Below are 27,710 nucleotides of genomic sequence, written 5' to 3'. Positions count from 1 at the left end.
TTGCAAGTTTTTTCAAACTTTTGTTTTTTGGTCTTGGCATCTTAACCTCCCCTCTCTGGGATTCATGTGTACCTACTTGGAGCTTTGACTCCCCACTCAAGGTAATATTCTATGTAATGGCAAGGAGGTATTCACCTCATCCACAACCACTCAATGTAATTGTCATGAGCATGGATCGGATGGCTTAGAACATATCATCACCACAAACTTGAATGGTTTTATGAGTCAAGATATGGTCAAGTTATGCAATAATGGCCTAGGGCATAACCCTAAAAAATCCCCCAACTTATCAAGAATTACACCGAGTACTCTTGTTACTCCTTGAGAAAGAATGCATCATTCTACCCCCAAACTTGGACACTTCTCTACTAGTATCACTTTTTTTGGCATATTGTAAAAACAACTTGCCCACCAAGAAAGTGCATAAAAAACACCATGTTTTAGATACTAAGGTGCATGATTTACGCAAAAATTCTTCACTACATGTGTAGATAAGGCTCCTAACAATTCAATGCTAATTTGCAAGCATTATATCTCCTCTCAAGCCAAAGAAAGACTCCGAGGTAAAGACTTCTCATCATAGCCACAAAACATTATGGAGGTCACACACAACATCTCCATGTTTCTAAAACCAATTACCACTCTGATAAACTTGAATTTACTTTATCTCATAGCCGTCTACAAACTACACAAGAAGGCTTTTAAATGGATAACTTGAGGAGCATCTTGTTGCTATTCAGAAGTCTCCCTTCCTATGGCATGTATACTAAAAACTTGCATACCTACACTCAAATCACGAGCCCGGAAAATTAATCAAAACGCTCTACTATGTCACAACATCCACATACAATCTTGGTGGATTGTTGAGTTTGCTATGAATGCATCATAAACCTCCCCGAAAAAGCCACACACCTTTGTTCGGGGGATATCAAGAGATGTTATGAAAACATCCCACATGAAGGAGTACAAGGGCTTATTCAAACACTTAGTGGGCTCATTAGATATGTGTTCTCCACAACACAAAGAGAATCCATTTCTTTCAAAAAATTCCCCTCCCAATGTAGTGAGGGGACTTGGACCTCATATAGGTACAAAAATGAGTTATCTTTAATATCAGGAAGTGATTACGCTCAACACATGGCTGATCAGCAATGTCTTTATCCAATGCCAAGGAGAAGTCTACAAACAAACAAATGGCATCCCCATGGGTTTAGCATGCTCCCCTCTATGGTGCAATCTCTACCTTCATGCCTTGGAATACAACTACATTAGCACAACCTTAAATCATCCAACTCCACAAGACATTTTGTCCAAACTTGGAACCCCATACAGATATTTTGATGATAGATTCCTTGTGGATTCAAAGGACCCGGCCTACTTCATAAAGCAACACAGAATTTACCCACCTTGCTTACCCATAGAAGCCATTAGTGGAACGAGCACCAAGTTCCTTAATCTCTCACTCATCATATGCAATGGCATGCTACATAAGAGAAATGTGCAAAAGGATGTACTGGAAGGATGCCACCCCATTAGATATCTAAAGAGGTCTAGCAATTGACCCTCAGAATGGGCACATAAGGTCATCATCTCACAAATGAAACCCATAATTTTTTGTAACACCCTACCCACAGATGCAACCAAATATATAAATCTACTGATTGATGTCTTTTGTCTTAACGGGTTTGAAAGAGCTAAGCTTTGGAGACATGTGAGGAACTCTGAAAAAAATGTCAGAAAACCCCTGTATGTGCAAACCTACGCAAGTACTAGACCTTGTAAAAATTAGAGGGCACTAGGACCCCTTTGGAGGCATAGTGCCCTCAATAAGGGAAAACATAACCACTCAATCCTAGTGTGGGTGGAGGAGGGTCTCTCTCTCTCTCTTCCCCCCTATAAAAAAGATATCTAGGCTCTAATAACTGAAAAGAGGCTATGCATACTAAAAGCCCCCCAAAAATTGAAATGAGATAAAACCACCCAAGAATACCCTGGCACTCCTGGAATCCTGATGGTTACACCACTCCCCCACTCTTGTCACATTAAAATAAACCAACTAGGAGGGGAGCCCAAAAGACATAAGCCTACCTATAAAAGGGGAAAGGACATGTTCGTTTTTTTGCACACACACACAACCCAAGGCTGACATTACAAGGGACAAGTTCTACCCACTCACTCCCCATGGAGTCACCCTCACAGGTCTAAGATTGATTCTTTTTGTTTTTTTATTAAATGGACATCTAAAACATGTAAGATTTTTCTATGACACCTGTCTTCTACCATGGACTAATTTTATGTTTTTTTATGGTGATGGTGACAGGTAACAAGGATCTCTTTTACTTAACGATCTTACAATTGGAATCTCTTCTTTCAAAGCTGCCACCATTATTTTTACTCTCACCTCTCTCAAACTTGTTGTAATTTTTTGGCATTAATATTATTTATAAAAGCTCTTGGCTGAGGGTGTTCAAAAATTACGAGTCTCCATTGTATCTATTTTAATTTTTAGAAGGTTGGAAAGTCACTTTGGCAAAACTTTACCACCTACTCTCTCTCTCTCTCTCTCTCTCTCTCTCTCTCTCTCTCTCCACACGTAGTCCAAGTGGCATGGCCATGTGGACTACCAGCCACCCGTAGTCCACGTGGTCCAAAATAAAATTTTTAAAAATTGGACTACAGGGCCCCTTTTTTGGGCCACGTGGACTGCAGGTGGTCGGTAGTCCACTTGACCATGCCACTTAGACTACGGGTGGGTGGAGAGAGAGAGAGAGAGAGAGAGAGAGAGAGAGAGAGAGAGAGAGAGAGAAGGGTGGAGGTGGAGGGAGAAGAGAGAGAAAAGGGGGAATGGAGAGAGAGAGAGAGAGAGAGAGAGAGAGAGAGAGGGGTGGAGGGGGAAGAGAGAGAAAAAAGGGAGAATGTAGGGAGGGGGAGAGAGAGAGTGAGTGAGAGGATGGAGGGGCAAGAGAAAGAGAGAAAAGGGGGATGGAGGAGGGAGAGAGAGAGAGAGAGAGAGAGAGAGAGAGAGAGAGAGAGAGAGATGGAAAAAGGAGCTTGTGGAGAGGGGAGAGAGAGAAAATGGAGTGTACATGTCCTTGTTTGTGTGTGTGTGTGTTTGTGTGTGTGTGTGTGAGAGAGAGAGAGAGGAGAGGAAACTTTGCAAGAGATAGAGGGAGAGAGAGACCTTTATTGCTCAAGGATCATAATTATTGATCGAGGTGTGTTTGGTCCTTGTGCATGTGTGCTCGTCACGGAAAGAAATCTATGAGAGAGAGAGAGAGAGAGAGAGAGAGAGAGAGAGAGAGAAAGAGAGAGAGAAAAAAGAGTGGATCCTCAACTATCAAGGGTTGAGAGAGAGAAATATTTTTTTTTTAAATCTGCTCATCGAAGTCCAAGAAGCGCTCGCCAAAAAACATTCCCCGTTGAGACATTTGTAAAGAGGCTGTTTGGATATTGCTTGAGATGTGCCCAAGAGAATTTGTCCAAATTTATAGCCATTATGAAGTAATTCTTTAGGCACTAGCTCTGTAGAAATGTGCACTAGTTAAAGGAACGGTAGGGAAAAGATTGAAGGAGAAATCCCAATGGAGTAACCCTAAAGTATTTTAGTCTTGGTGGCTTAAAGAGTAGATATGGGGAATCTCTTGTTTAGGAGGCCCCAAAAACTCTATGGGTGATGAGCACAACCTCAATGAATTTTGCACCCAATAGAAGATTGTCCAAGACTGTCATAGAGTAGGTTAAGCATAATTGAAAGTACGATACACTAATGGATGCAAATGGCTATCGAAATCATTTCTTCTTAAGATGAAGAACAAATAGTGTTGGAAGCTTGAAAATTTTTTAGCTCGATTTCTCACAAGAGTTGCAACAATAGAGATGCATGACATATCCTACTTTTTTTTAGGAAAAGGCTACTGTGATTAAAGTAACTTTCTTGATGCACCAATTAAAACCTTGACAAAACGTGGATGTATTTTGTGGTGAAACTTTGGTCAATATATGCATTGAGTTTTTCTCAAAGTCTTCGTGCTTCACTCATCTACTCACACAACATTGAATATCTATTACTATGTCCAATACAATTCGCACTTAGGGTTCTATTAGAATCACTTCAACAAAGTGGTCATGGAGAGTTCCTCTACCGAATCAATGCAATGTATGTTGTAATCATCTCATCCATATAGCATTACTCGACCCCTATCATTGTAAAGAGAGTAGACATTATCTCCTGTTAGGAAATATGACGTAACTAAATAGATATTTGAGTAGATTACTTAATGGAGAGAGATAGATTTCACACACAAGAGATTATAGAGTAGAGAGAGAAAGAGAGTACACACGATATACGTGGTTCATCCAATGTGGACTACGTCCATGGGAAAGCAGCCATTCAATGGCTTTAGTACTTCAAAACAAAAAGTAGTTTACAAAGGGATTATACCCTAAATAGAACTCTCGTCTTGCTTCACTCTCACCACCTCACACCCACCTTGTTGCATCAACTTCACACTATATAATGTGTGTAGAAATGGCCTCCTTTTATAGGCCAAAAGGGCTGCCCTCTCTCATGAGAGGTAGCCATGTGTAGCCGCCCTTGTGTAGATAAGTTCAAATCGGACCCTCCAATCCGTCCATGTGTAGCCGTCCTTGAGAAGACAAGTTTACTTTAGAATTCGGCCACCGGCCACCAGCTATTGACTTCCGACCACCGGCCATCGACCATTGACTACCGGCCATCGGCCAATCGACCGGTCGTTTTCTGACCACTTTCCGACCGTCGTCCGGTCATAATATTTCGAAAAAAGGGAATATTTTGACGAAAGAGAATATCCCCTAAAGTTGTCCCTGAATTTTGGCCGTGATTTTTTTTTTCGACGAGTGATTTTCTTTCACGCACGATGGCTTCTCCTCATAATGGGAGCCTTACAAATGTGCGTTTTTACCACAAAAAATTACAAAGGATAAATCAAGCTCCATACTTAACATCTCCATCTAATGAAGACCGTCATTGTTATATATGCACAAAACCATCATTTGCAAGTATTGAATATCAACACATAGCTGATTTGGAAGAAAAAAGTTATACACAAAGAAAAGAAGACAATCCAAGGTGCTTATGTGGTTGTATCTTCTAAGAAGGGCGCTACCATTGTGGTAGACATATTCATTTGGAAAACCATTGCTACCTTCTCCACTCGTGTGAGCATTGTAGTAAGAATAGTCATGCCTCATTGATATTGCAAAGATAAGAAGAACAAGAAGGGCAAATTCAATTTAGTAGAAGAAAAGGAAGCAATACCACATTTTGCTATGAGTCAGATCTGGGTATACTTTGAGACTCTTTGCTTTGAAGGGAGCACATTTTCTGTTTGTCATTTGGTTTTGGCATTTATACTTGGTCGCTTCGATTTATATTTGGTATATACCCTTTAAGAGGGAGCATTTTGTATGACGAACCTCACTTTTTGTCACTCCCACTTTGCAAGTTTTTTTGTTTAAGTGATGCTTGAAAGAAGGAGTCGTTGAGTAAGCATAGATTATCCTACTTTTACACATTTGCGATAAGCCTACATCTATGGTGTGTCAACCTAGAAGCTTCTTTGGATTGTGTAAGCGCTTGAGCTAGAGCCTATAAAAGCAAGTTTTTGTGGCTCTATTTAAAGCATTCAATAAGTAGAACTTCTCTTTGCATTAACCTTAAGAGTCTCTCTCCCCCCCCCCCCTCCTCCTCTCTCTCTCTCTCTCTCTCTCTCTCTCTCTCTCTCTCTCTATTTTGTCATACTTTAATCGTGAATGGGTCCATGTGCTACTCACCATAATTCCCAACAACAAGATGAGGCACTTGTAGAGGGAAGAGACAAAGGATCGTGGTATGCACGGGTGACACAAGGGCTCACATAGCTTGGACCAGACATAGCTTGGACTATCTACTAATATTTTGTTGTGACAAGGATGCCCCATTTATCCATCTCTCTTAAAAAAAATTACCTTTTGTCAAGTAAATAAAATTGTGAGGATCCCATAAGATTCTTCTCAAATCAAAACTTCAAAAAAATGTTGAGGGAGGTGGGCTCACTCCTCTTTGAAAAGGCCTTCTTGTGAGAAGGGCTTTATAAATGACTCTTAGTGCCACCTCTGGTTCCTTTCTTTTTTTAATATAGCAAGAATTGCAAGAAGCCTAACCACTATCCCACTCCTCTCTAACCAAACCGTCCATACATGGTCTTTGAAAAGAAAGAGGAAAAGTATACAAGGTGAGGGTCCCTGAAAGATGGCATTTATCAAATCGCCATATAGTTGCCAAGGGAGCACAACTACCTATACCACACCCCAAGCAATTCCTAATGGAGGCTTCTACACAGATGATGATGGTTAATTTAGAGTTTAGTCATTAGTAATACATCGATAACAAGTAGGACTCTTCTCTGTCTTCCACCAATTAATACTAACAATTTCATGTTGTGTTTTTTTATGATGGTGGCAGGTAACAGGGAGCCCTTTTTCTAATGCTTTTGCTCAAATTCAAGATCACCACTCTCTCTGCTCTGGCTCTATATTCTTTTTTTTTGGGTGATATAAAATGCTTCAAGATTGGTATCGGGTCTTAGCAATTTGTTTATGGTCGTCGCAAGTTTACTCTGAAGGAGTAATGAGTTTTTAAAATTATAATGTAACCTACTCTCACATATAGGATTAATTTTTGTAACTTTGGACAAGCCCATCTGTACTTCAAGGCTCGAAAGGGATGTTTTTTTTTTAAAACTTGGAAAACCTATAGATGGATAATTTAAGAGATAAATTGATCATATTATGAAGACTTTTACACCAAATTCTCTAAATTTGTAGGTTTTCTCACCTTTAAATTTAAAGTTTAGAGGTAAATTTCAAATTTTACAGGTGGGATTACACTAGACCTAGTTTTTTACCATGACTTTCTAGGATCGTTTTGGGGAATACTAGAAGGAGAGTTGGCCACGTCATGAATTGAGTTGAAGGTGTTTTTGCTTGAGCTTTTTAACAGTAGGAAAAAGTAGCAGGAGCGCAACAGACCCGAGCAGGAGCGGGAGAAGCAGCAAGGCACGTTGTATCAAATTCTGCCTATCATGTTAAAAAGCGAAGGCTACATCATCTTGGCTTAGTTAAATGTATTGCATAGTAGTAACATTAATAAGTGAAACATAACAACATTTGACGTATTGTATCAATTTCTACCTATCATGTTAAAAAAAGAAGGATACAATCTTTTGGCCCGACTGAATGTATTCGCACAACAGTAAATATGTGCAACATCTACATAGTCACTCTCATGTTGAAGGTGCACTATATCAAATTCTACCTATCATGGTAAAAAGAGAAGGATACATTTCTTTGACTCAATATGATGCAAGAGGAAAAAGAGAAAAATAAAATTTTCTGACTCAGTTTGATGTATCTACATAAGAGAAAAAATCAATAGTTGTCCAGTGTCATAAATGTCATGTGAGCTTACATTACTGTCTCTAGTACATGACAACAAGGGCTGAACAAAATCTTCCACAAACACTACATCCCGTGAAACCAGAATACGCTTTGTTTGTGGATGATACAACCAGTAACCTTTGCTTTCAGCAGTATAACCAACAAAAATGCATTTGACAGCCTTATCATGCAATTTTCTGCGCTGTGTTTGTGGCACCAAAGCATATGCCAAACAGCCAAAAACACGCATGTGCTCAATAGAAGTCTTTCTATCATGCCATGCTTCATATGGAGTAATAGACTGCAAAGCTTTCGTAGGACACTTGTTTAGTACATAAGTGGCACACATGATGGCCTCAAGCCAAAAAGAATGCGGTAAAGCTTGACTTTTGACCATACATCGTGCCATTTCCGTTAGTGACCTGTTTTTCCTCTCAGCAACACCATTTTGCTAAGGTGTATAAGGCACTATACATTGGTGTTTTATCCCACGACTAGCCAGAAATGCATTAAATTCATGAGACATATACTCCCCCCCTTGATCGGAACGGAGGGTGCCCATAGTACATTTCGAGACATTTTCAGCCATAGCCAGAAATTGTTTGAAGCACATAAAAACTTCGGACTTCACTTTAAGTGGAAATACCCATGCATGCCTGGAGTAATCATCAATGAAAGTCACGAAGTAAAGGTAACTGCCCAAGGACGGAGTTTGCATGGGCCCACAAACATCACTATGCACAAGCTGCAACCTGCATGTGGCCCTAACTGAACCATCCTTTGGAAACTTAGAACGCTACATCTTACCCAAAATACAGCCTTCACAAACATGTTTGACAGGTGCGTCAAGAGGCGGGAAAGAAGCAACCATATCAGATTTCTGCAAATGCAGCAAACTTGCAAAATTCAGATGACCAAAACATGCATCCCAAAGTTTTGCATCTGAAATAACCCTTGAATCTGCAATCGCATTTGCAAAATTTTATCCACACTTGTCATACAAAGTGAGCTTATACAGCCCACGGCACAAAAGCCCAGATGCAACAATTTCATCACCAAAACTGAGATCATGAACTATACATTTGTCATCCACAAATTTGACTACAAGTCCAAGTCTAGCAAGTGCAAATACAGACAAAAGATTCTTCTTGATCCTAGGTACATAAAGTGCATCAACAAGTGTGAAAGAATTGCCTTGTAGTAGTAAGTCCAATCTTTCCAACCCCCTGAACCGGATAAGAGGCATTGTTGGCACAAGTGACTGAATTCCCATGAGGGAGAGACTCGAGAGAGGTGAACAATTCACGATGTGAGGTAATGTGCTTTGTAGAACCACTGTCGAAATACCACACATTTGAATCTGCAGCAACTGACAAGCATGCATCATGGACACAGGATTGTAAGTGCACTCTGCACTAAAATCCCATTCTGCATCAACATCAGCAACATAGTCTCCTTTCACAGAAAACTCAACAATGGCTGTATTTGTAGTGGAACCAACATTGCAGTGGAACCACCCTCTTTCTTCTTAGCCTCTTTGGCCTTTAACTTAGGACACTGCTTGATCAAGTGATCATTAGCTTTACAATAATGGCAACACATCTTCTTTTTGCCCTTATCACCAGAATTGCCAGACGAAGTGCTGCCAGCAGAAGCATTGGGAACAAAAGTTTTGCCGCTCGCAGCAGAGCCATAAGAAGTGGCTGCATTGCTGTTACCACCCTTTCTTTGAGAGGCAGTAAAAGCCTGTTCAACAGCACGCTATCTAGTCCTATTTTTTTTGGAAAATGACTCTTGCAACAGCAATGTGCATAATGCATCAAAATTGACAACTTCAGAATTTCCTTGGGTCATAAGTCTCCAAGTACTAGCAAAAGTCTGGTAAGGCATCAAGAACAGTTTGCACAAGGGAACTGTCTAAAATGACTTCACCTGCAGAAATAAGTTGCTCATTGATATCCTTGACACCAACAAGGAAAGTGTCCATACCATCTTTCTCATGCATAATCTTCGATTCCAGCTCTTTACGCAGCAAAGTAATTTTAGCCTTATTGCAACTTGCATAAAGACCAACCAAAATATCCCAAGCCTGTTTTGTCGATTTTGCTGAACGAATGTGAGGAACAATGGTGCGCTTCACGGACAATGCAATCAATGCATGAGTCTGTGCATCCTTTACATCCCAATGAGATTGTTCCGCCGTAGGCAAAACAACTCTAATAGCAACAATCCTTGCAGCAAGACCTGCAACATCCTCAACATTGCCTGCATCCTCAGAACCAGGACGTACATCAATGCCCTGCACAATATTCTAGACGCCCTTTGACACAAGAACATGTTGCATCATGTAAGCCCACATAGGGTAATTGTCCCCATCCAACCTGTCCTCAACAACAAACATCTTGAACACAGATGTGTTGTTGTCAGCCATGGTAAATGCTGCACCTGATGTGAAAACTGCCAAAAAAAAGGAGAAACGAAGCGGAACAACACGTGCTATATAGCACAAACCGTAGAAGACTGTAAGACACCTATTATGCAGAAAACGACACTGACAGAAATTCTGCACAAAATGACAAAATAGCATGTGTAGTTTTGTTGGTAGTGGAAACGGAGGCCGAAATGAGCCCGAATCAGAAATTTGAGTAGACTAAGCTCTACGAGCTTGCCCGAAATTTTTGTCGACCTGCGAACGCTCGCCAAAGCTCACTGAAATCGAAAAAAGTGAGCAGGCGTGTGCCGGAGGAGCTGGCGACTAAGCCCGGGAGGAGGCAACCTGCTATGATACCAATTGTTGGAATAAGGGTTGCAGAGAAACACACACAGCTTGGAGAATACCAAGGAAGCTCAAGGCACACAATAGAGAGTGTGTTACTTAGTGCGTAATGGAAAGATAGATAGCCCTAGAGTGATGGGCGTATATACAATGCATGAGGGAAAAAATGCCCCGACAGTCCTAGTGTGTTCACACACACCACTATCACATGTATACGGTAACAATCATTTAGGCTAGTGTGGTGATGTTACGATGGCATTGGTGAGAGTCACAATGGCTACGTGCAGGGGCATGGCGGGTCTATAGTGGACTCATATCACTTTTTTTGTCACCGAGAGAAGCCACCGCTGGTATTCATGAGGCTATCTCTTGTAATGAGCACAAGGTGGAGTGCACTCCAGTCGACTGGCTCACTAGTTGATGTGGCATACACTTTTTTGCTTGCTGCTTACCGAAAAAGTCCACAGTCTATCTCTTCCAGCTAGCTGACGCAAAATTGGACCAATGAATGCATTGCAACACAACTCCTCTTGTCGTGATCTCGTTCTCCCGCCAACGATGGTGTGTTCCCTGCCTCATATTCTCCGGTTGGGCTATCCATGTGCTCAATCACCTCGATTTTAGCCAACCAGCAGGTAACTTCATAAACTCGCCAAATCGACGATCTTCCTCTCCAGCCTTTAAGACCCCTGGGCGGTGGGATCCACGACTGTTAGCTGTGATGGACGACCCAACAAAAATGGGTGCCCGTCTTGCAGTCACGAGAATCGAACCCAACACCTCCCACTTGCAAGGGTGATAGCCTAATCACCTCGCCCACGAGCATCATGTGACATGGGTGGCAAACATAATGTTTATAACTAAACTTGGACGACCACCTTCCTTGTCCTTGTTTACTTTTTGCTGGTCGGACGGTGCCATGCATCTCGTGATCCCGCCTACAGTTTCCCACTGTGGATCCCATGGCCGGGGCTTCATTAAAGACCCCGTGTTAGTGCTAAGGGTGTATCTAGTTTCGAGAGCTGCGAGTCTACTTGTGAAAGGAAGGCCTCGTCAGATCCACCATGGCATTGACGGGTTACGAGTTCTCAAAATGGGATGAAGCATGACAAGACCTTGTAATTGTTTTGGGTTGATCAATATAATTCACTCACAATTCTGAGTTTTGCAAAAAAAAAAAAAAAAAAAAAAAACAACAAAAAAAAGAGTTTTCAAAATGGGATGAAGCATGCATTCGAGGCTTGGGGGTGGAGCGGAGGAAATATGCCTACCTTTGTGGCTCTGCTATGTTTCAACTGCAACATGATGCAGGTGCACGGAAGAAGAAGAAGGAGAAGAAGAAGAGAGAGAGAGAGAGAGAGAGAGAGAGAGAGGCCCTGCTTGAGCTCTTGTTTTCTCTGTTTGTAGGTGAAACATGCGAAGGAGTCCAGCAACAAGTGGACCTGCAGTCTGTGTAACGAGAAGCAGTCAGTTAGGAAGGTTTTTGCAACCTCCGTAGCTGCTAAAGACATCCGAAAGTTTGTCCAGGAGTACAACTTATCCCGCAATAGAGCACAGGACCGAGCTCTTGCAGAGTTGGTGGTCTATGTGGAAAAACAAGGAAATGATGATTTTGCCCATGATGATCATCTGTGTTGTAGTGAAAGTAGTCGAGCATGTCGTGACATCCTTTCTTATAATTGTAATTGCCAGGAGGTGATTGTGGGAAGCAAATGGGATGAATACCTCCCTCAGGTTTGTTACATGACTACTATCTTTTCACATCTGTGTCTTTGTGTGCATGAGAGAGAAGAAGAAGAAGATAATTTTAACGTTGCAGGAAACTATCCCGAGAGAGAGAGAGAGAGAGAGAGAGAGAGAGAGAGAGAGAGATTTATCTCTGTCCAGCTGTGCCCCCCCCCCCCCCCCCCCCCAAAAAAAAAAAAACACACCCACACTCTTCCCTTTCTGTCGCCTGTGGTGTTTTGTTGTTTCTTTCTTCACGCAGGTATGTTTTTGCAGTTTTATTGTTTTTGGTTTTTTAGCGTGCCTCTATTGTGTGTGTTGGGGTTGGCGGATGTGGTGCTGGAGGGTTGGGTCATGGGCGCTCAGCCTCGTCTTTGACTTTGCCCTATTTCGTACTGATGTTTTTGCAGGTTGAAGAGCACCATAGCTTTGCTGATTGCTCCTAGGGATGGCTTGAGGCTGTCTCCCTTGGGGAGTCTTCGTTGATGTAGAGAGGTTGTGCGGTGGCGATGTACCCTCTCTCGGAGTGCGCCCTTTGGCCTTGAACCAAAGTCTTACATTGGAGGACTCTTTGGTGGAGTTTTCGGCTTTCTCTTCGCAAGTGTGGCGGTGGTGTCTTTTTGCCGAAGCTCTCTTTTAGAGCCTTACTTTACTCCCTTGTCTCCAGCTTTTGATTTATCACCCTTCTTTACCATGATTTCTTTAGACTGTTTTATTGAATGCTGGCTCCACATTTTTCCACGTAAGATCGTAGAAGAGGACAGGGTGTTCAAAGCTCAACTGCGTAGCTGCATGGAAATGTTTCAATAGTTGGCTAACATTCCTAGGATGCAGGAGTTCTTACAAGCTCCTACACAGGATCTTAAGGCTTCGACACAGGGTTTTCAGGCTCCGACGCACGGCATGACTAAGCCGTTGCAGGAAAAGAAGATTTCCAGTGCAGAGACGACTCGTGATGCTCGAGGAAAGCCCATGTGATTGAGCAAGCCAGCGGTGTCCATTAACCCCAAGCAATTTGCCTTAGCTTGACACTACTACGGTATCGCGTGTCCAGGAGCCACTCTTATTTTTGGAATCTAGCCTTCATCTCGCAGCTTGCGCCACGTGTAAAGGGGACTCCCTTCCGCCATATTATGTTAAGTAGATGAACCGTTTGTGAATGGTCAAGGGAGTAATGAATAGGCTATGCGTCAGACCCTTCTGTTACCTACTACATATCTTGATTATTTTGGAGGTGGTTCAGTGTTTCAAGCTATGGCTGGACCTTCCTCAGGCTATATGCCAGGGAATGTGTTTGAGACAATGCAAACAGGCATGGGTAACCTATGTATGGGAACATAGGTGTCCAACCAAGGGTGCCTATGGTCAATTTCGATTGTCTGGAACGCAATTTGGTATGGCTGGTTTTTCCCAGCCATATGTCCAAAATGTCTATGACAGGTAAAACAGGTGATGCGAGTGCTGGAATGGTCAATCCTGGAGCACCACTGTTACGGAGCACCACTGTTACGGTACATGTTTATGGCAATGTGACTCCTTTGAGTCACCTAAAGATTACAAGGAAGGTGGGCAAGCAGTGAAGTTTGAAACTTTCAGGGGAAGTGAGGATCCACTGAAGGCTTTGACCTTCATACAATGGTTTTATGCAGCTTATGCGAGAGAAAACTTCACAGAGTCTTCGAAGATACGCAAGGCTACCACTTTCTTGAAAGGGAATGCGCTTCAATGGTGGACCGCATTGTTGAATCAGGGTTAAGTCCCAACAACGTGGGTCCAATTCAAACAACTTTTTGCACGTGCATGGCTTACAAATGTCACACACTTTTGAAGTGGATGTGATGATAGAGTGGCATGAAGCGAATGCTAAATAGTGTGCGAATCAGGAAGAGTACAACAAACAATTTTGGGCCGCACTGTTGTCACAAACTGATGACGTGGTATGACCAACTACTGAACAACTGCCGAGGGTCAAAAGGGACACCTAATAAGTTGTCTCAACTTATGGATAATTGTCGAGGGGCTCAGAGGGACACTAGGCATTAAAAATTTGCGAATGGAGTGCTGACGTGGTCGGTTGTACGGACGTCCGCGAATTACGCTATTGACGTAGCATCGATACAAATTTCCGCAAATTGCATTGGTGGATTTGGGCGCTAGCTTTTGGCACCAAATGCTTTTTGATCTGAAGCTTTTGATGTTTATTGCTTTTCGAAGGCCAAGGGCCTTTAAATAAGACCCTAGGCTCTCTCTCGAGCTGACAAGCCGTTGAGTAGAGGAGAGCCAGAGCAATTGTACTTGCTCAATTGTTAATACAAAAAAAAAAAAAACGAAGGGGCGCTAGTCTTTGGGGCCAATCTCTCTTGGCACGGAGCTACGCTAGGCCGTGTCGACTCAATTAAACTGTGATTGAATTTTGTGAAGCGTTTTGAGTAAATCTCTCTCTCTCTCTCTCTCTCTCTCTCTCTCTCTCTCTCTCTCTCGTGTCGCGGTAGGTTTCAGACTTGGGGTATCCTAGTTTGTTACAGTGGTATCAGAGCTTAGTCGATTTCTCTTCTACTAGGAAATTTGATCTCTTTTTCTCGCAACACACATGGATTGAGGCAAGAATCAAACGACTTCTCTTGCCACCTCAGAAACGAGAGGCGGTATGAAAAATTCGAGTGGATTAGCAGAGCACGAGTACGGGTCACCCCGGCCTACGCAATATCAACTCATGGAGATGCAACGTCAACAACATGTTAATGAGTACGCAAAGCAGATTCTCCAGTTTGCTAAGGATCCACAATATGCCAAATTTTTGACCCGACACCCGATGGATGAAGTGCATACTCATTGGCAGAAAGCCATTGAGTCACCAATAAAACCGGCAATTAAGAAACCTCCTACTCAAAGGATGTTCATTGAAGAAGAACTTATTGACGTTATCAAAAACCGAATCAATCAACTTCTAGACGCGAAGAAGCCATCGAAGAAGCGCAACAAGGGGACTGACTACCTTGGTTACTTGGGCCGTCAATCTTCTTTGGCAACTGCACGGAAACAAAAGAAGCATGTATGCCTCGAAGGACTACTTAGTTCTTCTTCTTCTTTTGATAGTCCTTCTAGCTCTTCCTCTTCCGACTCGAGCAAGGAGGATAGAAAGGGCAAGAAGCGAAGCAAGAATCAAAATTTTGGAAAGAACAAGAGAAAGGCAAAGAAGGTGAGATTCCGACCAGTTTTTGATAGTTCTACTGAGGAGTCATCCTCTGACAGTTCGGACTCCGACGACCACATGTTTTATGCAAAGAAGAAACACTTTTATAGAGCCAAGCAGTAAGATTTTCTCGAAGACAAGGGCAAAAAGACCAAGAAGTGAAAGAAAGTGGACAGTTAGTGATATTCGAATCCTTTTCCGGATTCCGAGATGCCCCCAAGGCTTTAGCTTTCATTCAGCAGTTTGATATAGCATTCTCTAGAGGGTGCTACTCAAAGCACTCCAAGATCATGAGGGCAACATCGTTCTTGAAAGGAAATGCACGAACATGGTGGTCCACTCTTCTTTTCAGGAGAGAAGCCCCAACTAATTGGTTAAAATTCAAACGGCTCTTTATTTCTTCTTGGTTGACTCGGGAGTACAAGCGAGATGTAAGAACAACTTGTAACCATCTTCGGATGACCAAGGGTGACACTTTGGATGCTTACTGTGAAAATTTTTGGGATTCTTTTCTATCGAACTCTTCTTTTAAGAAGGTCACTTTCAAAGAGAAAATCGAGCGGTTTTGCTGTGGACTTTGCAAAGAGATCCAAGGTTATTGCCTTGAGTAGAAGTCCGAGTCCACATAGCAACTGATGGGACATGCTAAGCGGGGATTCTCGATACATTCGGGTAACTTGACCTACCCCACCGATAAAGTTTCGACACCACGGACGTGACAGAACTCGACAAATGACAATAGAAAGAAGAAGAAATTCCAAAAAAAGGACACACGACCTCGATTGACCGAGGAACAGAGATCAGACTATCTCAAAGAGGGAAGTGTTTTGGTTACGGGGAACATGGACATATCGGCAAAGTGCCCCAAAATGGCCCAACAAGGACAATCGGAAGATAGACGGAGAGCTCCAAAGCAGCTGAAGAATGTGGCAAAAAAGGCAAGATGAAAGCAGGATTAGTATCGGATTGTATGGGGACTGACCCGTGTCACCAGCGTGTGACTACTATCTATCCTTTTTGTTGATTTCTTTCTTATTATTTATTTACTTTCACTTTTTGGAAACACCCCTCGGGAAATCTAACTGCCATGCATTGCATAGCTAGTGTGGAACTGTTCAGAGGGAGTCCAGGCCTGAGGACAAGAGAGCACTAAGGTTGGACGAGGACTATGGTTAGCCAAAGTGGGGTCATTGACTAGCCAAAGTGGAATCCTTTGCTACAGAGGCTACATTTCAGTTTTGGGTGTGGCTGCAGTGTACAAAGGGGGTCAGATGACCTAGAAAGATACAATGGCAGCATCTCCTAAAATTTAGGGAACTGCTATTTTGGGACCTGAAAATGTGTTCACGTCATTACCTCCGGTATGACTAGGGGAACATTTTACAACTCTACCGCGAAGTCAACTGGGAAACCGGTCAGGAGATTTTTAGGCGGCAACTCCGAAACGGGAAATGGCTTGTAAATGTGCCAAGTGGCACATTTCTGTGCAGTTTCCTCATGCAAGAGAAGGGGGCGCTAATTTTAGAGAGGAGAAGGCTCATTTTCATGCTGTCATAGGTTGAGAGCTTCAATGGAGTGCTTCCTTTCCCTCTTATGTACAGTGCGGTGCCAGGAGTGATGCCCTGCACGCTATGCATTGCTCTCTCTCTCCCCTATGGCAGTATGTTATGCCCCACTAGTGGGCTTTTCATTTGACCAATGTACAGTTATGTGGGTTCATGCGTGATTGCAGAGGCAAGAGCCTCTTGCACAGGTACCGGATTAGCTAGCGGCTAATCCCCCGTAGGTACAGGTGAATTCGGAGAGGTTTCACGTCAGAAATCTCGTCCGATTCAAAGGGCAAGTAGCCTTACATGTGCGGGAGCTCGAGGGCTTGCTACGGATGTGACCGGCATGCAAAACGGAGCCCGAAACAGTGAATTACAGCCTGCTGTGTATTTTTGCAGGTTTAGGGTTTTGGCCCTAAACGGACCCTAATACCCCCAGGAGGTTCGGGGACGCGAGGGGACCGCTGTACAGGTGATGTGGCGCATTTTCGGGGCTGAAAACAGAGAATTCAGCATGCTGCAGATTCTCGCCAGGTTTTGCAAAGTGCCCGTATGCGTCGGGAAAGTCATTCAATGCGTGGGAATACTGACTGTGAACGGTCCTAGTACAATTATGTTGCCGAAATCAGGCCGGAACAGTTGAAATTCAGCCAAGCTTGTGCGGGGCAGCTTGTAGGGAACCACAACATTTATTCCCTCTTTTAAACAATAAAGAAATACCGAAAAGGGCGCCTAAGTTAGGGGCCAATCTGGTGTCGGTCTTCTCATACAGGTGCATTCTAGCAGCCTGTATCCCTTTCCCCTTTGTTGTGTCTTGAAAGTACAGGTAAAGTGGGCGACAAATTAAATGGGTGAAAGCAAATAAGGTTTAAGTCTAAGGTCTACCGCCCTTTTTGAAAGTACAGGCCGGTTTCAACCCGAGTCAGATGGACGAAAGTACAAAACTTTGCCACGCATGGGGCAAAGTAAAAGATCAGGAAGCCCTTATCTTCTTTGATGGAGGAGCCAAGGCCAACTTTATTTCACCTGAATTGGCGGCTCGACTTGGAATTACGTCCGACAAGATGGGGCCACCGTCGGAGGCAGTTCTAGCGGCACTCGGATGAGATGTTGCCATTACACCTGTCATTGGCAAACTTCGTTTGCATTGTCAGGGGTATTTAGGGCACGAGGACTTTTACATCATGCCTCTTGAAGGGTGTGACGTCCTCCTAGGGGAATGGTTGACTATCGGGCCAAGAAGCGACTTTGACAAATGAGAAGGGCATGTCACAAACTGCTGACGTGTCAAAGCCCTAAAGAATGGAGCCAACTTACAAATGCCGGCCGAGGGGCCTAAATACCCTAAGAAGAACAAGTAACAGAAGAAGAAGTCCTACCAACTTATGGGGACCCTGTCCGATAGGGCCCCAAGTGACATAAAGGATTAAAATAAAGCATGACCCACACACACACACACATCCGAAAATTGTGCTGACATGATGACGTGGCATAATTGTACGGATTTTCGCGTTTCACGTTGACGATGCTGACGTGGCAGATTTTTGCAAAACGTGCTGACAATGTTGACGTGGCAGTGGTACGGAATTCTGTCATTTACGTTGGCAGCTTTTTGGCATTGCTTTTGGACCAGAAGCTTTTGAGTTTGAAGGCTTTTCATGTAAACTGCTTTTCACAGGCCAAGGGCCTTTAAATATGTGCTAAGGGCTCATTCTCTAAGGGCTCATTCTTTGGCATGCTTTCTGGAGAAGGTGCAGAGTCTGGAGTACCGGCTTGTACTGTGTTGATGCAATATAAAGAAATATCGAAAGGGGCGTCAAGGTTTGGGGCCAATACTCTCTGGGGTGGAATTCCATCTTCTCTAATGACTCCTCAACCTGGTCCATAATCTCTTTCTGCTATGCCGCACTAACCCTGTAGGGAGGTCTATTTGGTGCGCTACACCCTGGCACCAAATCTATCCGATGGTCCTCAGGTCTCTCTGGCGGCAATTGCGACGGTAATGAATCAGAAAAACAGTCACTAAACTTTTGCAAAAATGCTGACCTTTCTTTATCTAACACATATAAATTTGATTAATCACTATCTGAGACATCACGTGCAAAAATCAAGTACACAGAAAGATGATTCTTTATTACAGAAGTGATAGCAGAAGCAGATACAATAGGGACTGACTCTCCTCTAAGCTTTACATCCAAGATGTGAGTTTTGCCCCTATGCTGTACAATGATCTGCTGTTGTAGGCATCCAAGACTCCATGCACTCGGAACATCCACGGGATCCCCAACAAGGCGTCACAACCTTCCAGCGGCATGATATAGAACTCTTCTGTGTCCACATACGACTGAATATGCAGACGCAGCTTTCCAATGATGGGAGTAACACACTCTGAGTGGCCAGGACATGCCAACCCTGCCTCTGCTGTGTATCCCATCTCTTCAACTCTGATGCCCAGCTTCATAGCTAACTCTGGTGAGATGAAGTTGGCTTTGGCACCTGGATCAAAGAAGATGAGTGCCGTCTGATCCCTAACTTTACCCCATGCCTTGCATAACTTACTAGCATCTGTGCTGGGCCTGTCACCCACCGTGTCTGGCACTAAACCTGGCGTGGGTTTAGGCTTCTTGCCTTTTTGGTCTTCTTTATCCTCTGAGTCAGCTGGACTTTTCCTTTGTGGACAATTGATAGAAAAGTGACCAGGCTGCTCGCATATAAAGCATTTGTTCTCAGCCATTAGGACCTTCTTTTCCTCAAGCGACTTGCGCACAAAAGGCTTCCCTTTCTGTTTGTTTGCCTGCGCTCCAGAAGTCTCGGTTGAATCCTGGTCTTTGATGGCCTTTTCTGACCCTTGTGACGCATCAGGAACCGTTTTCACAAAGGGCTTCTTTGCTGAATTTTTCTTTTGCTGCCCTCCTTTGTCGCTGCTCGGAAATCCACTGTCCTCTCCTTTCAACAAGGCAAGACCAGTGTTCGCAACTTCCATAAGCTGAGTGAGGGTAGCCACTCTGTTCTTTGTACAGTAATCGTGAAGCCCTTTAGGCAACCCACAAAGTACTTCTCTATCTGCTCTGTCAATGGCACAAATCTGTAGGAGGTCAGTGAGAGTAACGCTTTACAAAACCTCCTATTGTACTCCAGCAAGCTCTTGCACGAAGCTGAAGTAAGCTGGTGCCAATCTGTCATGACGTCGGCTTCAAATTCATTTGACAGCCAAGCAGACGCAAACATTTGCTTGAAGTAAACCCAAGTGGCGGGTGGCTGTCCTTGCATTAACAATGTCGTCCACCATGTAAGCGCATTGTCCTTTAAGAAAGTGACAGCTTTCCTGACTTTCGAGGCCTCTGTAAAATTCCCTCCCGCATAAGCTGTATCAAACTGCTGGAGGAAGGTAAGAGCCTGTAGGCTTTGGCTTTCACCCGAAATTCTTTACTTTAGACACACACACACACATAGCACTTTGCAAAGGAAACCTGCGACGGGAATTAACACTTAATCGCACACATGGCTTGGAAGCTAGAATGCTCCGAGCATACGTCGACAACCTGTAGGCCCCAAAATTGGCGCCCCTTTCGGTATTTCTTTATTCTTTGAGAGGGTAAATTACAAAGAAGAGTCCCGGGAATCCTTCACTTGTATCCCGCAAGATACTACCTGATTTGGTCAAATTTCGGCAGCATAACAGTCCCAAAACTTGCACGAAATCAATTCCCCTGCTAGAACTCACTTCTACTGGCGTATACCCTCTGATTCCTACCCAAAAACCATAGTTACCCGGAACGCGGAACGGGAACGGCGACGGGATCCCCCGCGGAACGGGGGAACGGTGAGGGGTCCGGAACGGGAACGGCGCGGAACGGGAGGCATAAAAACACCCAAATAATGCAATTTTAAGCTCTGTGTGATTCAAATATAGTAGTGTCAGAGTCCTTTGACTCTAATACTCACAGAAAACTTGATTTGAAGACCATTCAACCTTACTATGGCCAACGTATGTCGTATAGGCTTGAGAGCTTGAGGGGGGAGGGACGCGGAGAGAGAGAGAGAGAGAGCTTAAAAGTGGGAGACTCGACTCTCGAGAGAGCTTGAGAGAGAGGGGGAGAGGGAGAGAGCCTTGCCGACTAACAAGGCTAGAGCTTGAGAGTCAAGACTCGAGACTCGAGAGGGTAGAGCTTGAGCTTTCACCCTTGAGAGCTTGTGTGCACTGTGAAGGTAAGGGGTGGGGGGAAGGGCATTTAAGAAGGGGGAGCCTCACAAGATAAAGCTCAAAAATCTGAAAATCTGCCATTCCCAGCTGTTCCGGGCCGTTCCGAGCCGTTCCGGGCTGGCCGTTCCGGTACCAAAAACCCCTGCGGAACGTCTGGCCGTTCCGGGCCATGAAGACCCTCCGGAACGCCGTTCCGGCGTTCCCAACCCATAGGGAGGCGTTCCCCGGTAACACTGCCAAAAACAGTAAATTCAGCACGCTGTATTTACTAGTTTTTGCCCTGTTTTCAGCCCCAAACAGTCCCCTAGATGTCCTCTGCCAGTGGGGCACGATTCTTAATGGTCCTGGCGTTCAAATGGCTGAAAAACAGTCAATTTACAGCGCATACACAGCGCTGATTTTGCACCTGTACGGTGAGGTTATGACCCTCACCGGTGCCTGCTATGGAGTAGTAGACAGCTGCCCCTGTTCCTGCTCAAGGAGGCTCTTGCCTCAGCACAAAAAGCATGAAACCACACAGCTATACATCAGTCAAATGAGGAGCCCTCTTGTGGGGCATCACATAACTGCACGTAGGGGAAAGAGAGAGCAGTGTGTAGCGTGCAAGGCATCACTCCTAGCACCACAGTGTACATAAGAGGGAAAGGAAGCACTCCATAGCTCTTAACCTGTGACAAAATGCAAATGAAGCCCTCTCCCAGCTTAAAATTCAGCGCATTTTTTCCTGTAGGAGGCAAGTCCATGAAAAACTGACACTTGCGCATTTACAAGCATTTGCCCGTTGCGGGTTTGCCGCTTAAAAATATATCTCAACCGACGCGTTAGTTGACTTCGTGGCAGAGTTGTAAAGTGTTCCCCTAGTCATACCAGAGGTAATGACGCGAACACATTTCACGGCCCAAATTAGCAGTTTCCTAAATTTTAGGAAATGATTCCGTTGGGCTCCCTGTGGTCATCTGACCATCTATCCTCATTGGGACCGCATCCAAAAGTGCAATGTGGCCAAACTGTCAGATACTTTCTGTTGGTAGTCACACCTTGACTTTAGGCCTTTATTGAGTTCACTTCCTAGTATCCACTTGCTAAGTGCGACAGGGAAACCTATATGATCTTGCTCTGAGCCTAGACATCCTCTCCATACGAATTCCAGTGCCGACCACTACCCATCTGCGGGTGAAACTACCATTCACATTGGCCATACAATGTCCGACCGTTTGCTACTTCAAGAAGAGGGTCTCAAAAATAAAACAAAACCCATTGGAAAGAAACCAGCAACTAAAGTTAGCAGTTGCCACGTCCTCGTGACATAGTTAACAGTTGCCATGTCCCCGTGACAAGTCCTAACTTAACCATCCTTTGGTAACTTAGAACGCTGTATTTTACCCAAAATACAGCCTTTACAAACATGTTTGACAGGTGCTTTAAGAGGCGGCAAAGAATCAACCATATCAGATTTCTGCAAACGCAGCATACTGGCAAAATTCAGATGCCCAAAACGTGCATGCCACAATTTTGCATCTGAAATAGCCCTTGAATCTACAACTGCATTTGCAAAATTTTGTACCCTGCTTCTTAGCCTCTTTGGCCTTCAACTTAGGACCCTGCTTGATCAAGTGATCATTAGCTTTACAATAATGGCAACGCATCTTCTTTTTGCCCTTATCACCAGAATTTCCAGACGAATTGCTGCCAGCAGAAGCATTAGGAACAAGTGATTTTCCACTCGTAGAAGAACCATAAAAAGTGGTTTTATTGCTGTTACCACCCTTTCTTTGAGCAGTAATAAAAGCTTGTTCAATTGCACGTTGTCTAGTCCTATTTTTTCTGGAAAGTGACTCTTGCAACAACAATGTGCATAATGCATCAAACTTGACAACTTCAGGATTTCCTTGGGTCGTAAGTGTCAAAGTACTAGCAAAAGTCTCGTAAGGCATCAAGAACAGTCTGCACAAGGGAACTGTTTGAAATGACTTCACCTGCAGAAATAAGTTGCTCATTGATATCCTTGACACCAACAAGGAAAGTGTCCATATCATCTTCCTCATGCATAATCTTCGACTCCAGCTCTTTACGCAGCAATGTAATTTTTGCTTCATGGCGGCTTGGATAAAGACCAGTCAGAATATCCCAAAGCCTGTTTTGCAGATTTCGCTGAACGAATATGAGGAGTAATGGTGCGCTTCACAGACAATGCAATCAACGCATGAGCCTACGCGTCCTTTCATCCCAACGAGCTTGTTTTTTCGTAGGCAAAACAATTCTAACAGCAGGTATCCTTGCAGGCAGCAAGACCTGCAACATCCTCAACATTGCCTACATCCTCAGAACCAGGACGTACTTAATGCTCTGCACAATATTCCAGACACCCTTTGATACAAGAACATGTTGCATCATGTAAGCCCACATAGGGTAATTGTCCCCGATGCCCCTGCGGTCCTAAGTGTGTTCACACACATCACTACCACATGTATATGGTAATAGTTTCCGAAGAAGTTGTCCCTCGAACCTCCTTCACTGTCTTCCTGGAGTTCCCTCTCTAGCTTTGGATTTCAGGAGCCACCTTTAGCAAGTGGATTGGTTTCTACCTTGGTCGATAGCTCCTTGTTAGTTCCAGTGCAATGCTCTGTTACGCATCTTATGGCATTCTCTTGTAGTTTCTTGGTGATGTCGGTTGCGTCTTTTCTCTTATCTTCGTCACCGATAGCTCTCTTCCTTTTGTCTTTCCATTGCCTGTTGCTGTCAGGTTCTACCAACTGGCGGGTAATGCTCGACGTTCGAGCTCTTGCTTTTGCAGATGTTCCTTGTCCTTTTCATCGATGGTGGCTTCTGATAGTTCTGGCTTTTGATTCGCATTAGAGGAGTTTGCTCTTGGTGGAAGTGCCTATATTTTAGAGGGATACTATCATCCTCTCTCCACTTAGCTTGCCAAGGCACTTTTTACTCTCTTTAGGAGAGGTTTTTAAACTGCCATGTGGCTAGTTATTTCCAGTTTTTGCAGTTTCCAGATTATTACCTTTGGGCCTTGCTTTGTAATCAGTGATGTACTTGCCCTCAGAATTGGCACCATTTGGGCGTTTTGAGGGACTTTTCAAGTAATAGAAATCAGCTTCCTTTTTGAGAGAGAGAGAGAGAGAGAGAGAGAGAGTAGCTGTAGGGGGCTAAGTGCACGAAAGAAACTCATTTTTTTAATTGCATCCAAAGGGTAGGGCTCCTCCAGCTTATAGAGCATGCCGTTTGTTAAGGCACGTGCGTATGTATCTTTGCTGATTCCTTCACAATGGCTTTTAACTGCAGGACGACGGAGTCTATTCTGAAGTTGCAGAATATGGTACGCATGATGCTGAATTTGTGACAGTCGTTCCTGAAACACATGCCAGAATATCAAAAGGTAGAATTCCAAGTGCATCTAATAAGGCCACCTCACAACATGGAGTGCAGCAGAAACAGAGGAGGATGGCTGGCAAACCTTCAAGCAGGCCCTTGGAAAGCATCCGAGAGTGTCAAGATGCAGCTCACAAAGAGAACGGTTTGCGATATGCATGCACTCAGAAAGTATCATTAAGCTCATCATCTCAATTGCCCAATCTTGCAAGCATTACCAATGGATCTGCATACAAAGTGCCTCAACAAATTGCTGTGCAGAACATGCCCATGCAAGCAAGTGCTGCTGGTGTGCAGCTGAGAGAGAGAGAGTATATGCCACCAACTTTAAGGAAGCCAAAAGCCCTCACAGAGGTGAAGAGGCCTGCTTCAGCATACACACCTTATTTGGGTGAAGAAGGCCAGAAGTATGTTTCCAAGTGGGCAAAGTATATGGACTCAGATGGGGAGGTAACGCACAGCAAAGAGGCCATGTGGAACTATGTCGGTGATTCAAGCATCTGGTCGCAGCGTGCAGCAGCAGCGAGCAACACACACCACTTGGATGGCACGTTGGTGAAGACTGAGCTAGATTAGTTCTATAAAAGCATTGCAATCCATTCAGCCCAATGCGGCTGTGCAGCCCCGCGGGAGTTTGTAAATGGGGAAAACAAGAAATGAACTGTTTGGTTCACACGCACCTCCACAGATGGCTTGGTCAAGTTGAATGGAGTTAGGTAGCGTGTTTGTTATTTGCGTGTGGCCATTGCATTTTATCATCTCTCAGAGGGCCTTAATCGTGGAGGCGTGTTGCCCTTACATAGCTCAATGCATGAGAGGTGTCCACCTCCTTGCGAGAGCCAGTTCCTGAGAGTCCTGACGAGCGTCTAGTCTAGGGCGTCGTTTCTTATTAGAATACGCAGCAAGATAATGCACACCGCTCTTCACAATAGTTTGTGTGTGTGTATTTTTCAATGGATCGTAGTCTGAAGCTCAAGCTCTCGGCTCTTTTCAGGGCATCTCCCGAAAACTCATGTGTCATTGCTTCTCTTAAATAATGCATGTCGTCCACTCCACGCGGTTGTTTAGTGATTCACTTACCTTCTTCATATCGTTTCTTAAAATGGGTGTAGTTATGTAGGAGGAGGGCTAGCATCCACACGCTTGCTTTAATATAGGTTGTAGGATTTTTCGATTGAATCTTAGTAGTTCTTGCATATGCATTACAAGGACTTTGAGGGTTTGCAGGGTTCTTGTCACAACTTGGTGATGTGGCACGACGCCTACAGTACCAAAGTAGAAAGATGCAGAGCCAATTTGATTTGGAGCCAAGTATGTGCAACAAAACCCGTAATCTACATAACAAAACTTTTTGACGACTCTTTTGAAAGTGTTGAGTTTTGGAGCTTTTGGGGCATTAGCTTCTAAAGTAGATGATTTTAGAGCTTTTGAGGTCTTGTAAAGCAAGAGAGGAGATTATGGCTAAGTCCACTCGTGAGAGCACAACCATTCAAAGAGACATGTTGCATAGGAGAACTCCCCCTTGGGATGAGTGATGGAATGCCAAGAGGTAAGGAATGGTTGAGAGGATGCATTGAGAAGAATGAACGTGGGTGTAGAAATAGCCTCAAGACCTATTTCTCCATATGAAACTTGGATAACCAATCTACCATACTTGGGTTGGCGAGGTGGGACAATACTCTTGTGAAGTATGACATAGGATGAGATGAGGGAAGTAGCAATGATCCTGGGATTTATGAATGACAGGATACATTTTAGACCTTGATTGAAAAAGCTTTAAGGTTAAGTGCACTTAAATATTGGAGTTTAAAGCATTTTTTTGATTGGAACAATGACCCTTGGCATTATGTTTTTCACAAAATTCAATACTTTTTTAAAAATAGTGTTGATTGGCTTTTTTATTTTACCAACACTGCATCAGGCCGGGCACCCGGGACCAGCGTTTGCTTTGACATACCGCCAAGGGCGTTTAGTGGGGGTTGAACCCACCACTTTGGTGATGCAAGTCCAACCCTCTTCCAACTAAGCCAGCCCTTGGGTACAAAACGCAATACTATCCAATTGCTTATATCTTAACACTCGTCCTGTAATTGGACACTCAAGTGTTTCGAGACATTAAAGTGTCATGTTTTCCTACCAAGTTTTGACAATTTATTTGCCAAGACCTTTTTACATCTTGCTTCTACCATAGGTTGGTTACGAAGGAAAGAAAACATTGGATTTTTCTTCCATGTCAAAATCTAACCTCTATGGAGAGAATTATGGAAAGCTCTTAAGTCCTAAATTTTAGTAAAATTTCAAGCTATTTTGCCAAAAAAGCATAAAATTCTTATATCTTTTTGTAGAAATGGCTTGTTTTTTAATGTTTGTAAAAGCAAAGTGTTCGTATAGTCCTCTCACGAAATTGGGATTATTCTAGTGCAGTTTGACAACTACAAATGACTTTATATGTTGAAACCAAAAAACCAAGTATTTTTTCGGCTACCTAACTCAGTTAAATCTCATTGCTTAAATTTTATCTTAAATTTTATATTGTATAAAACCTTTTGAAAATTTCAGTCTTTCACAATAACATTGAAACCAAGGTTTTAGGTGTCCCAATTGTGTCCTTACCACATACTTTTGACACATTTAGTTAATCTATGTGGAAAGTTTGAAGTTATATATATATGAGGTTTTGAATGCTTATGTCTTAAGATTTAAAATGTCAGATTTTTCTCATACACAGTTTTGAATATTTGAAATGATCCAATAATTGTTGCTTACCAAAGCACTTCTACTTGGCACCTTGAGTCCTCAATGAAGTGGGTAAGCAATGTCTCACTTTTTAAAACTCACAAATACATCAAAAACATATTGTTCTTTGTATACAATGATATGCTTGAAATGGCTATATCAAACACATAGAACTTCCCATTGTTTTATATACTCTCAAGTAAATTTTTTTGCACATGAAACTTACAATTATCTATAGCACAATCATGGAAAAGTCATGTACAATTTGTTGCATGGTCTCTTCAAATTTTCTTGAGCTTATAAAGTCAATTTCTTCAAAGCATTAATAGCAACCTTACACGGGTCCACTTGACGAGTAGAATTCTTGATTATGATAGCTTCGAAGATGCAAGGTCATATTTTTAAAATATTATCTAGCTAACATATTTTAGCATATCAAGAGGGTTTTCTTGAATACACCATTTGATGTAAGCAACATTTAATCTAAATTTTTGAAAAAAGGACACTGTAGTGTCTTGTTTTGGTACCAAACTAGTGTTAAAGAAATACTATCACCCTCCAAAAAGCTCTTAAGGCCTTAGTAGAGCATGCAACTCTTTGGAGCAATTGTCGACTGGAGGATAAAGCTTGTCAATTGGGCAAGTTAATGATGGCGAACCTTATTGACCTACATAAGGTGTTAGTAAAGCA

General features: G+C 43.3%; 1 protein-coding gene across 1 annotated transcript; it reads left to right on the top strand.

Moving 5' to 3' along the window:
• The first annotated feature begins 11,419 nt into the window (after positions 1 to 11,419).
• Positions 11,420 to 25,015, top strand: LOC147418686 (uncharacterized). The gene is made up of 3 exons (XM_086506154.1): positions 11,420 to 11,545; positions 11,642 to 11,968; positions 24,198 to 25,015. The coding sequence occupies exons 1-3, from the start codon at positions 11,456 to 11,458 to the stop codon at positions 24,858 to 24,860; spliced, it is 1,080 nt and encodes a 359-aa protein (XP_086362280.1). The 5' UTR covers positions 11,420 to 11,455; the 3' UTR covers positions 24,861 to 25,015.
• Positions 25,016 to 27,710: the final 2,695 nt, after the last annotated feature.

The sequence above is a fragment of the Adiantum capillus-veneris genome, chromosome 29 (assembly GCF_014529385.1).
Source record: "Adiantum capillus-veneris isolate H3 chromosome 29, ASM1452938v2, whole genome shotgun sequence".
Classification (NCBI taxonomy): domain Eukaryota; kingdom Viridiplantae; phylum Streptophyta; class Polypodiopsida; order Polypodiales; family Pteridaceae; genus Adiantum; species Adiantum capillus-veneris.
This window is presented reverse-complemented; position numbering and strand designations above follow the sequence as displayed.

What these genes read in the sequence shown, in the direction of transcription:
- LOC147418686 (XM_086506154.1), top strand. Translation starts at nt 11,456, where the DNA reads ATGAAGCATGCATTCGAGGCTTGGGGGTGGAGCGGAGGAAATATGCCT. An exon ending in TCAACTGCAACATGATGCAG is followed by an intron (nt 11,546 to 11,641) that starts GTGCACGGAAGA and finishes CTCTGTTTGTAG; the next exon opens with GTGAAACATGCGAAGGAGTC. An exon ending in GGGATGAATACCTCCCTCAG is followed by an intron (nt 11,969 to 24,197) that starts GTTTGTTACATG and finishes TTTTAACTGCAG; the next exon opens with GACGACGGAGTCTATTCTGA.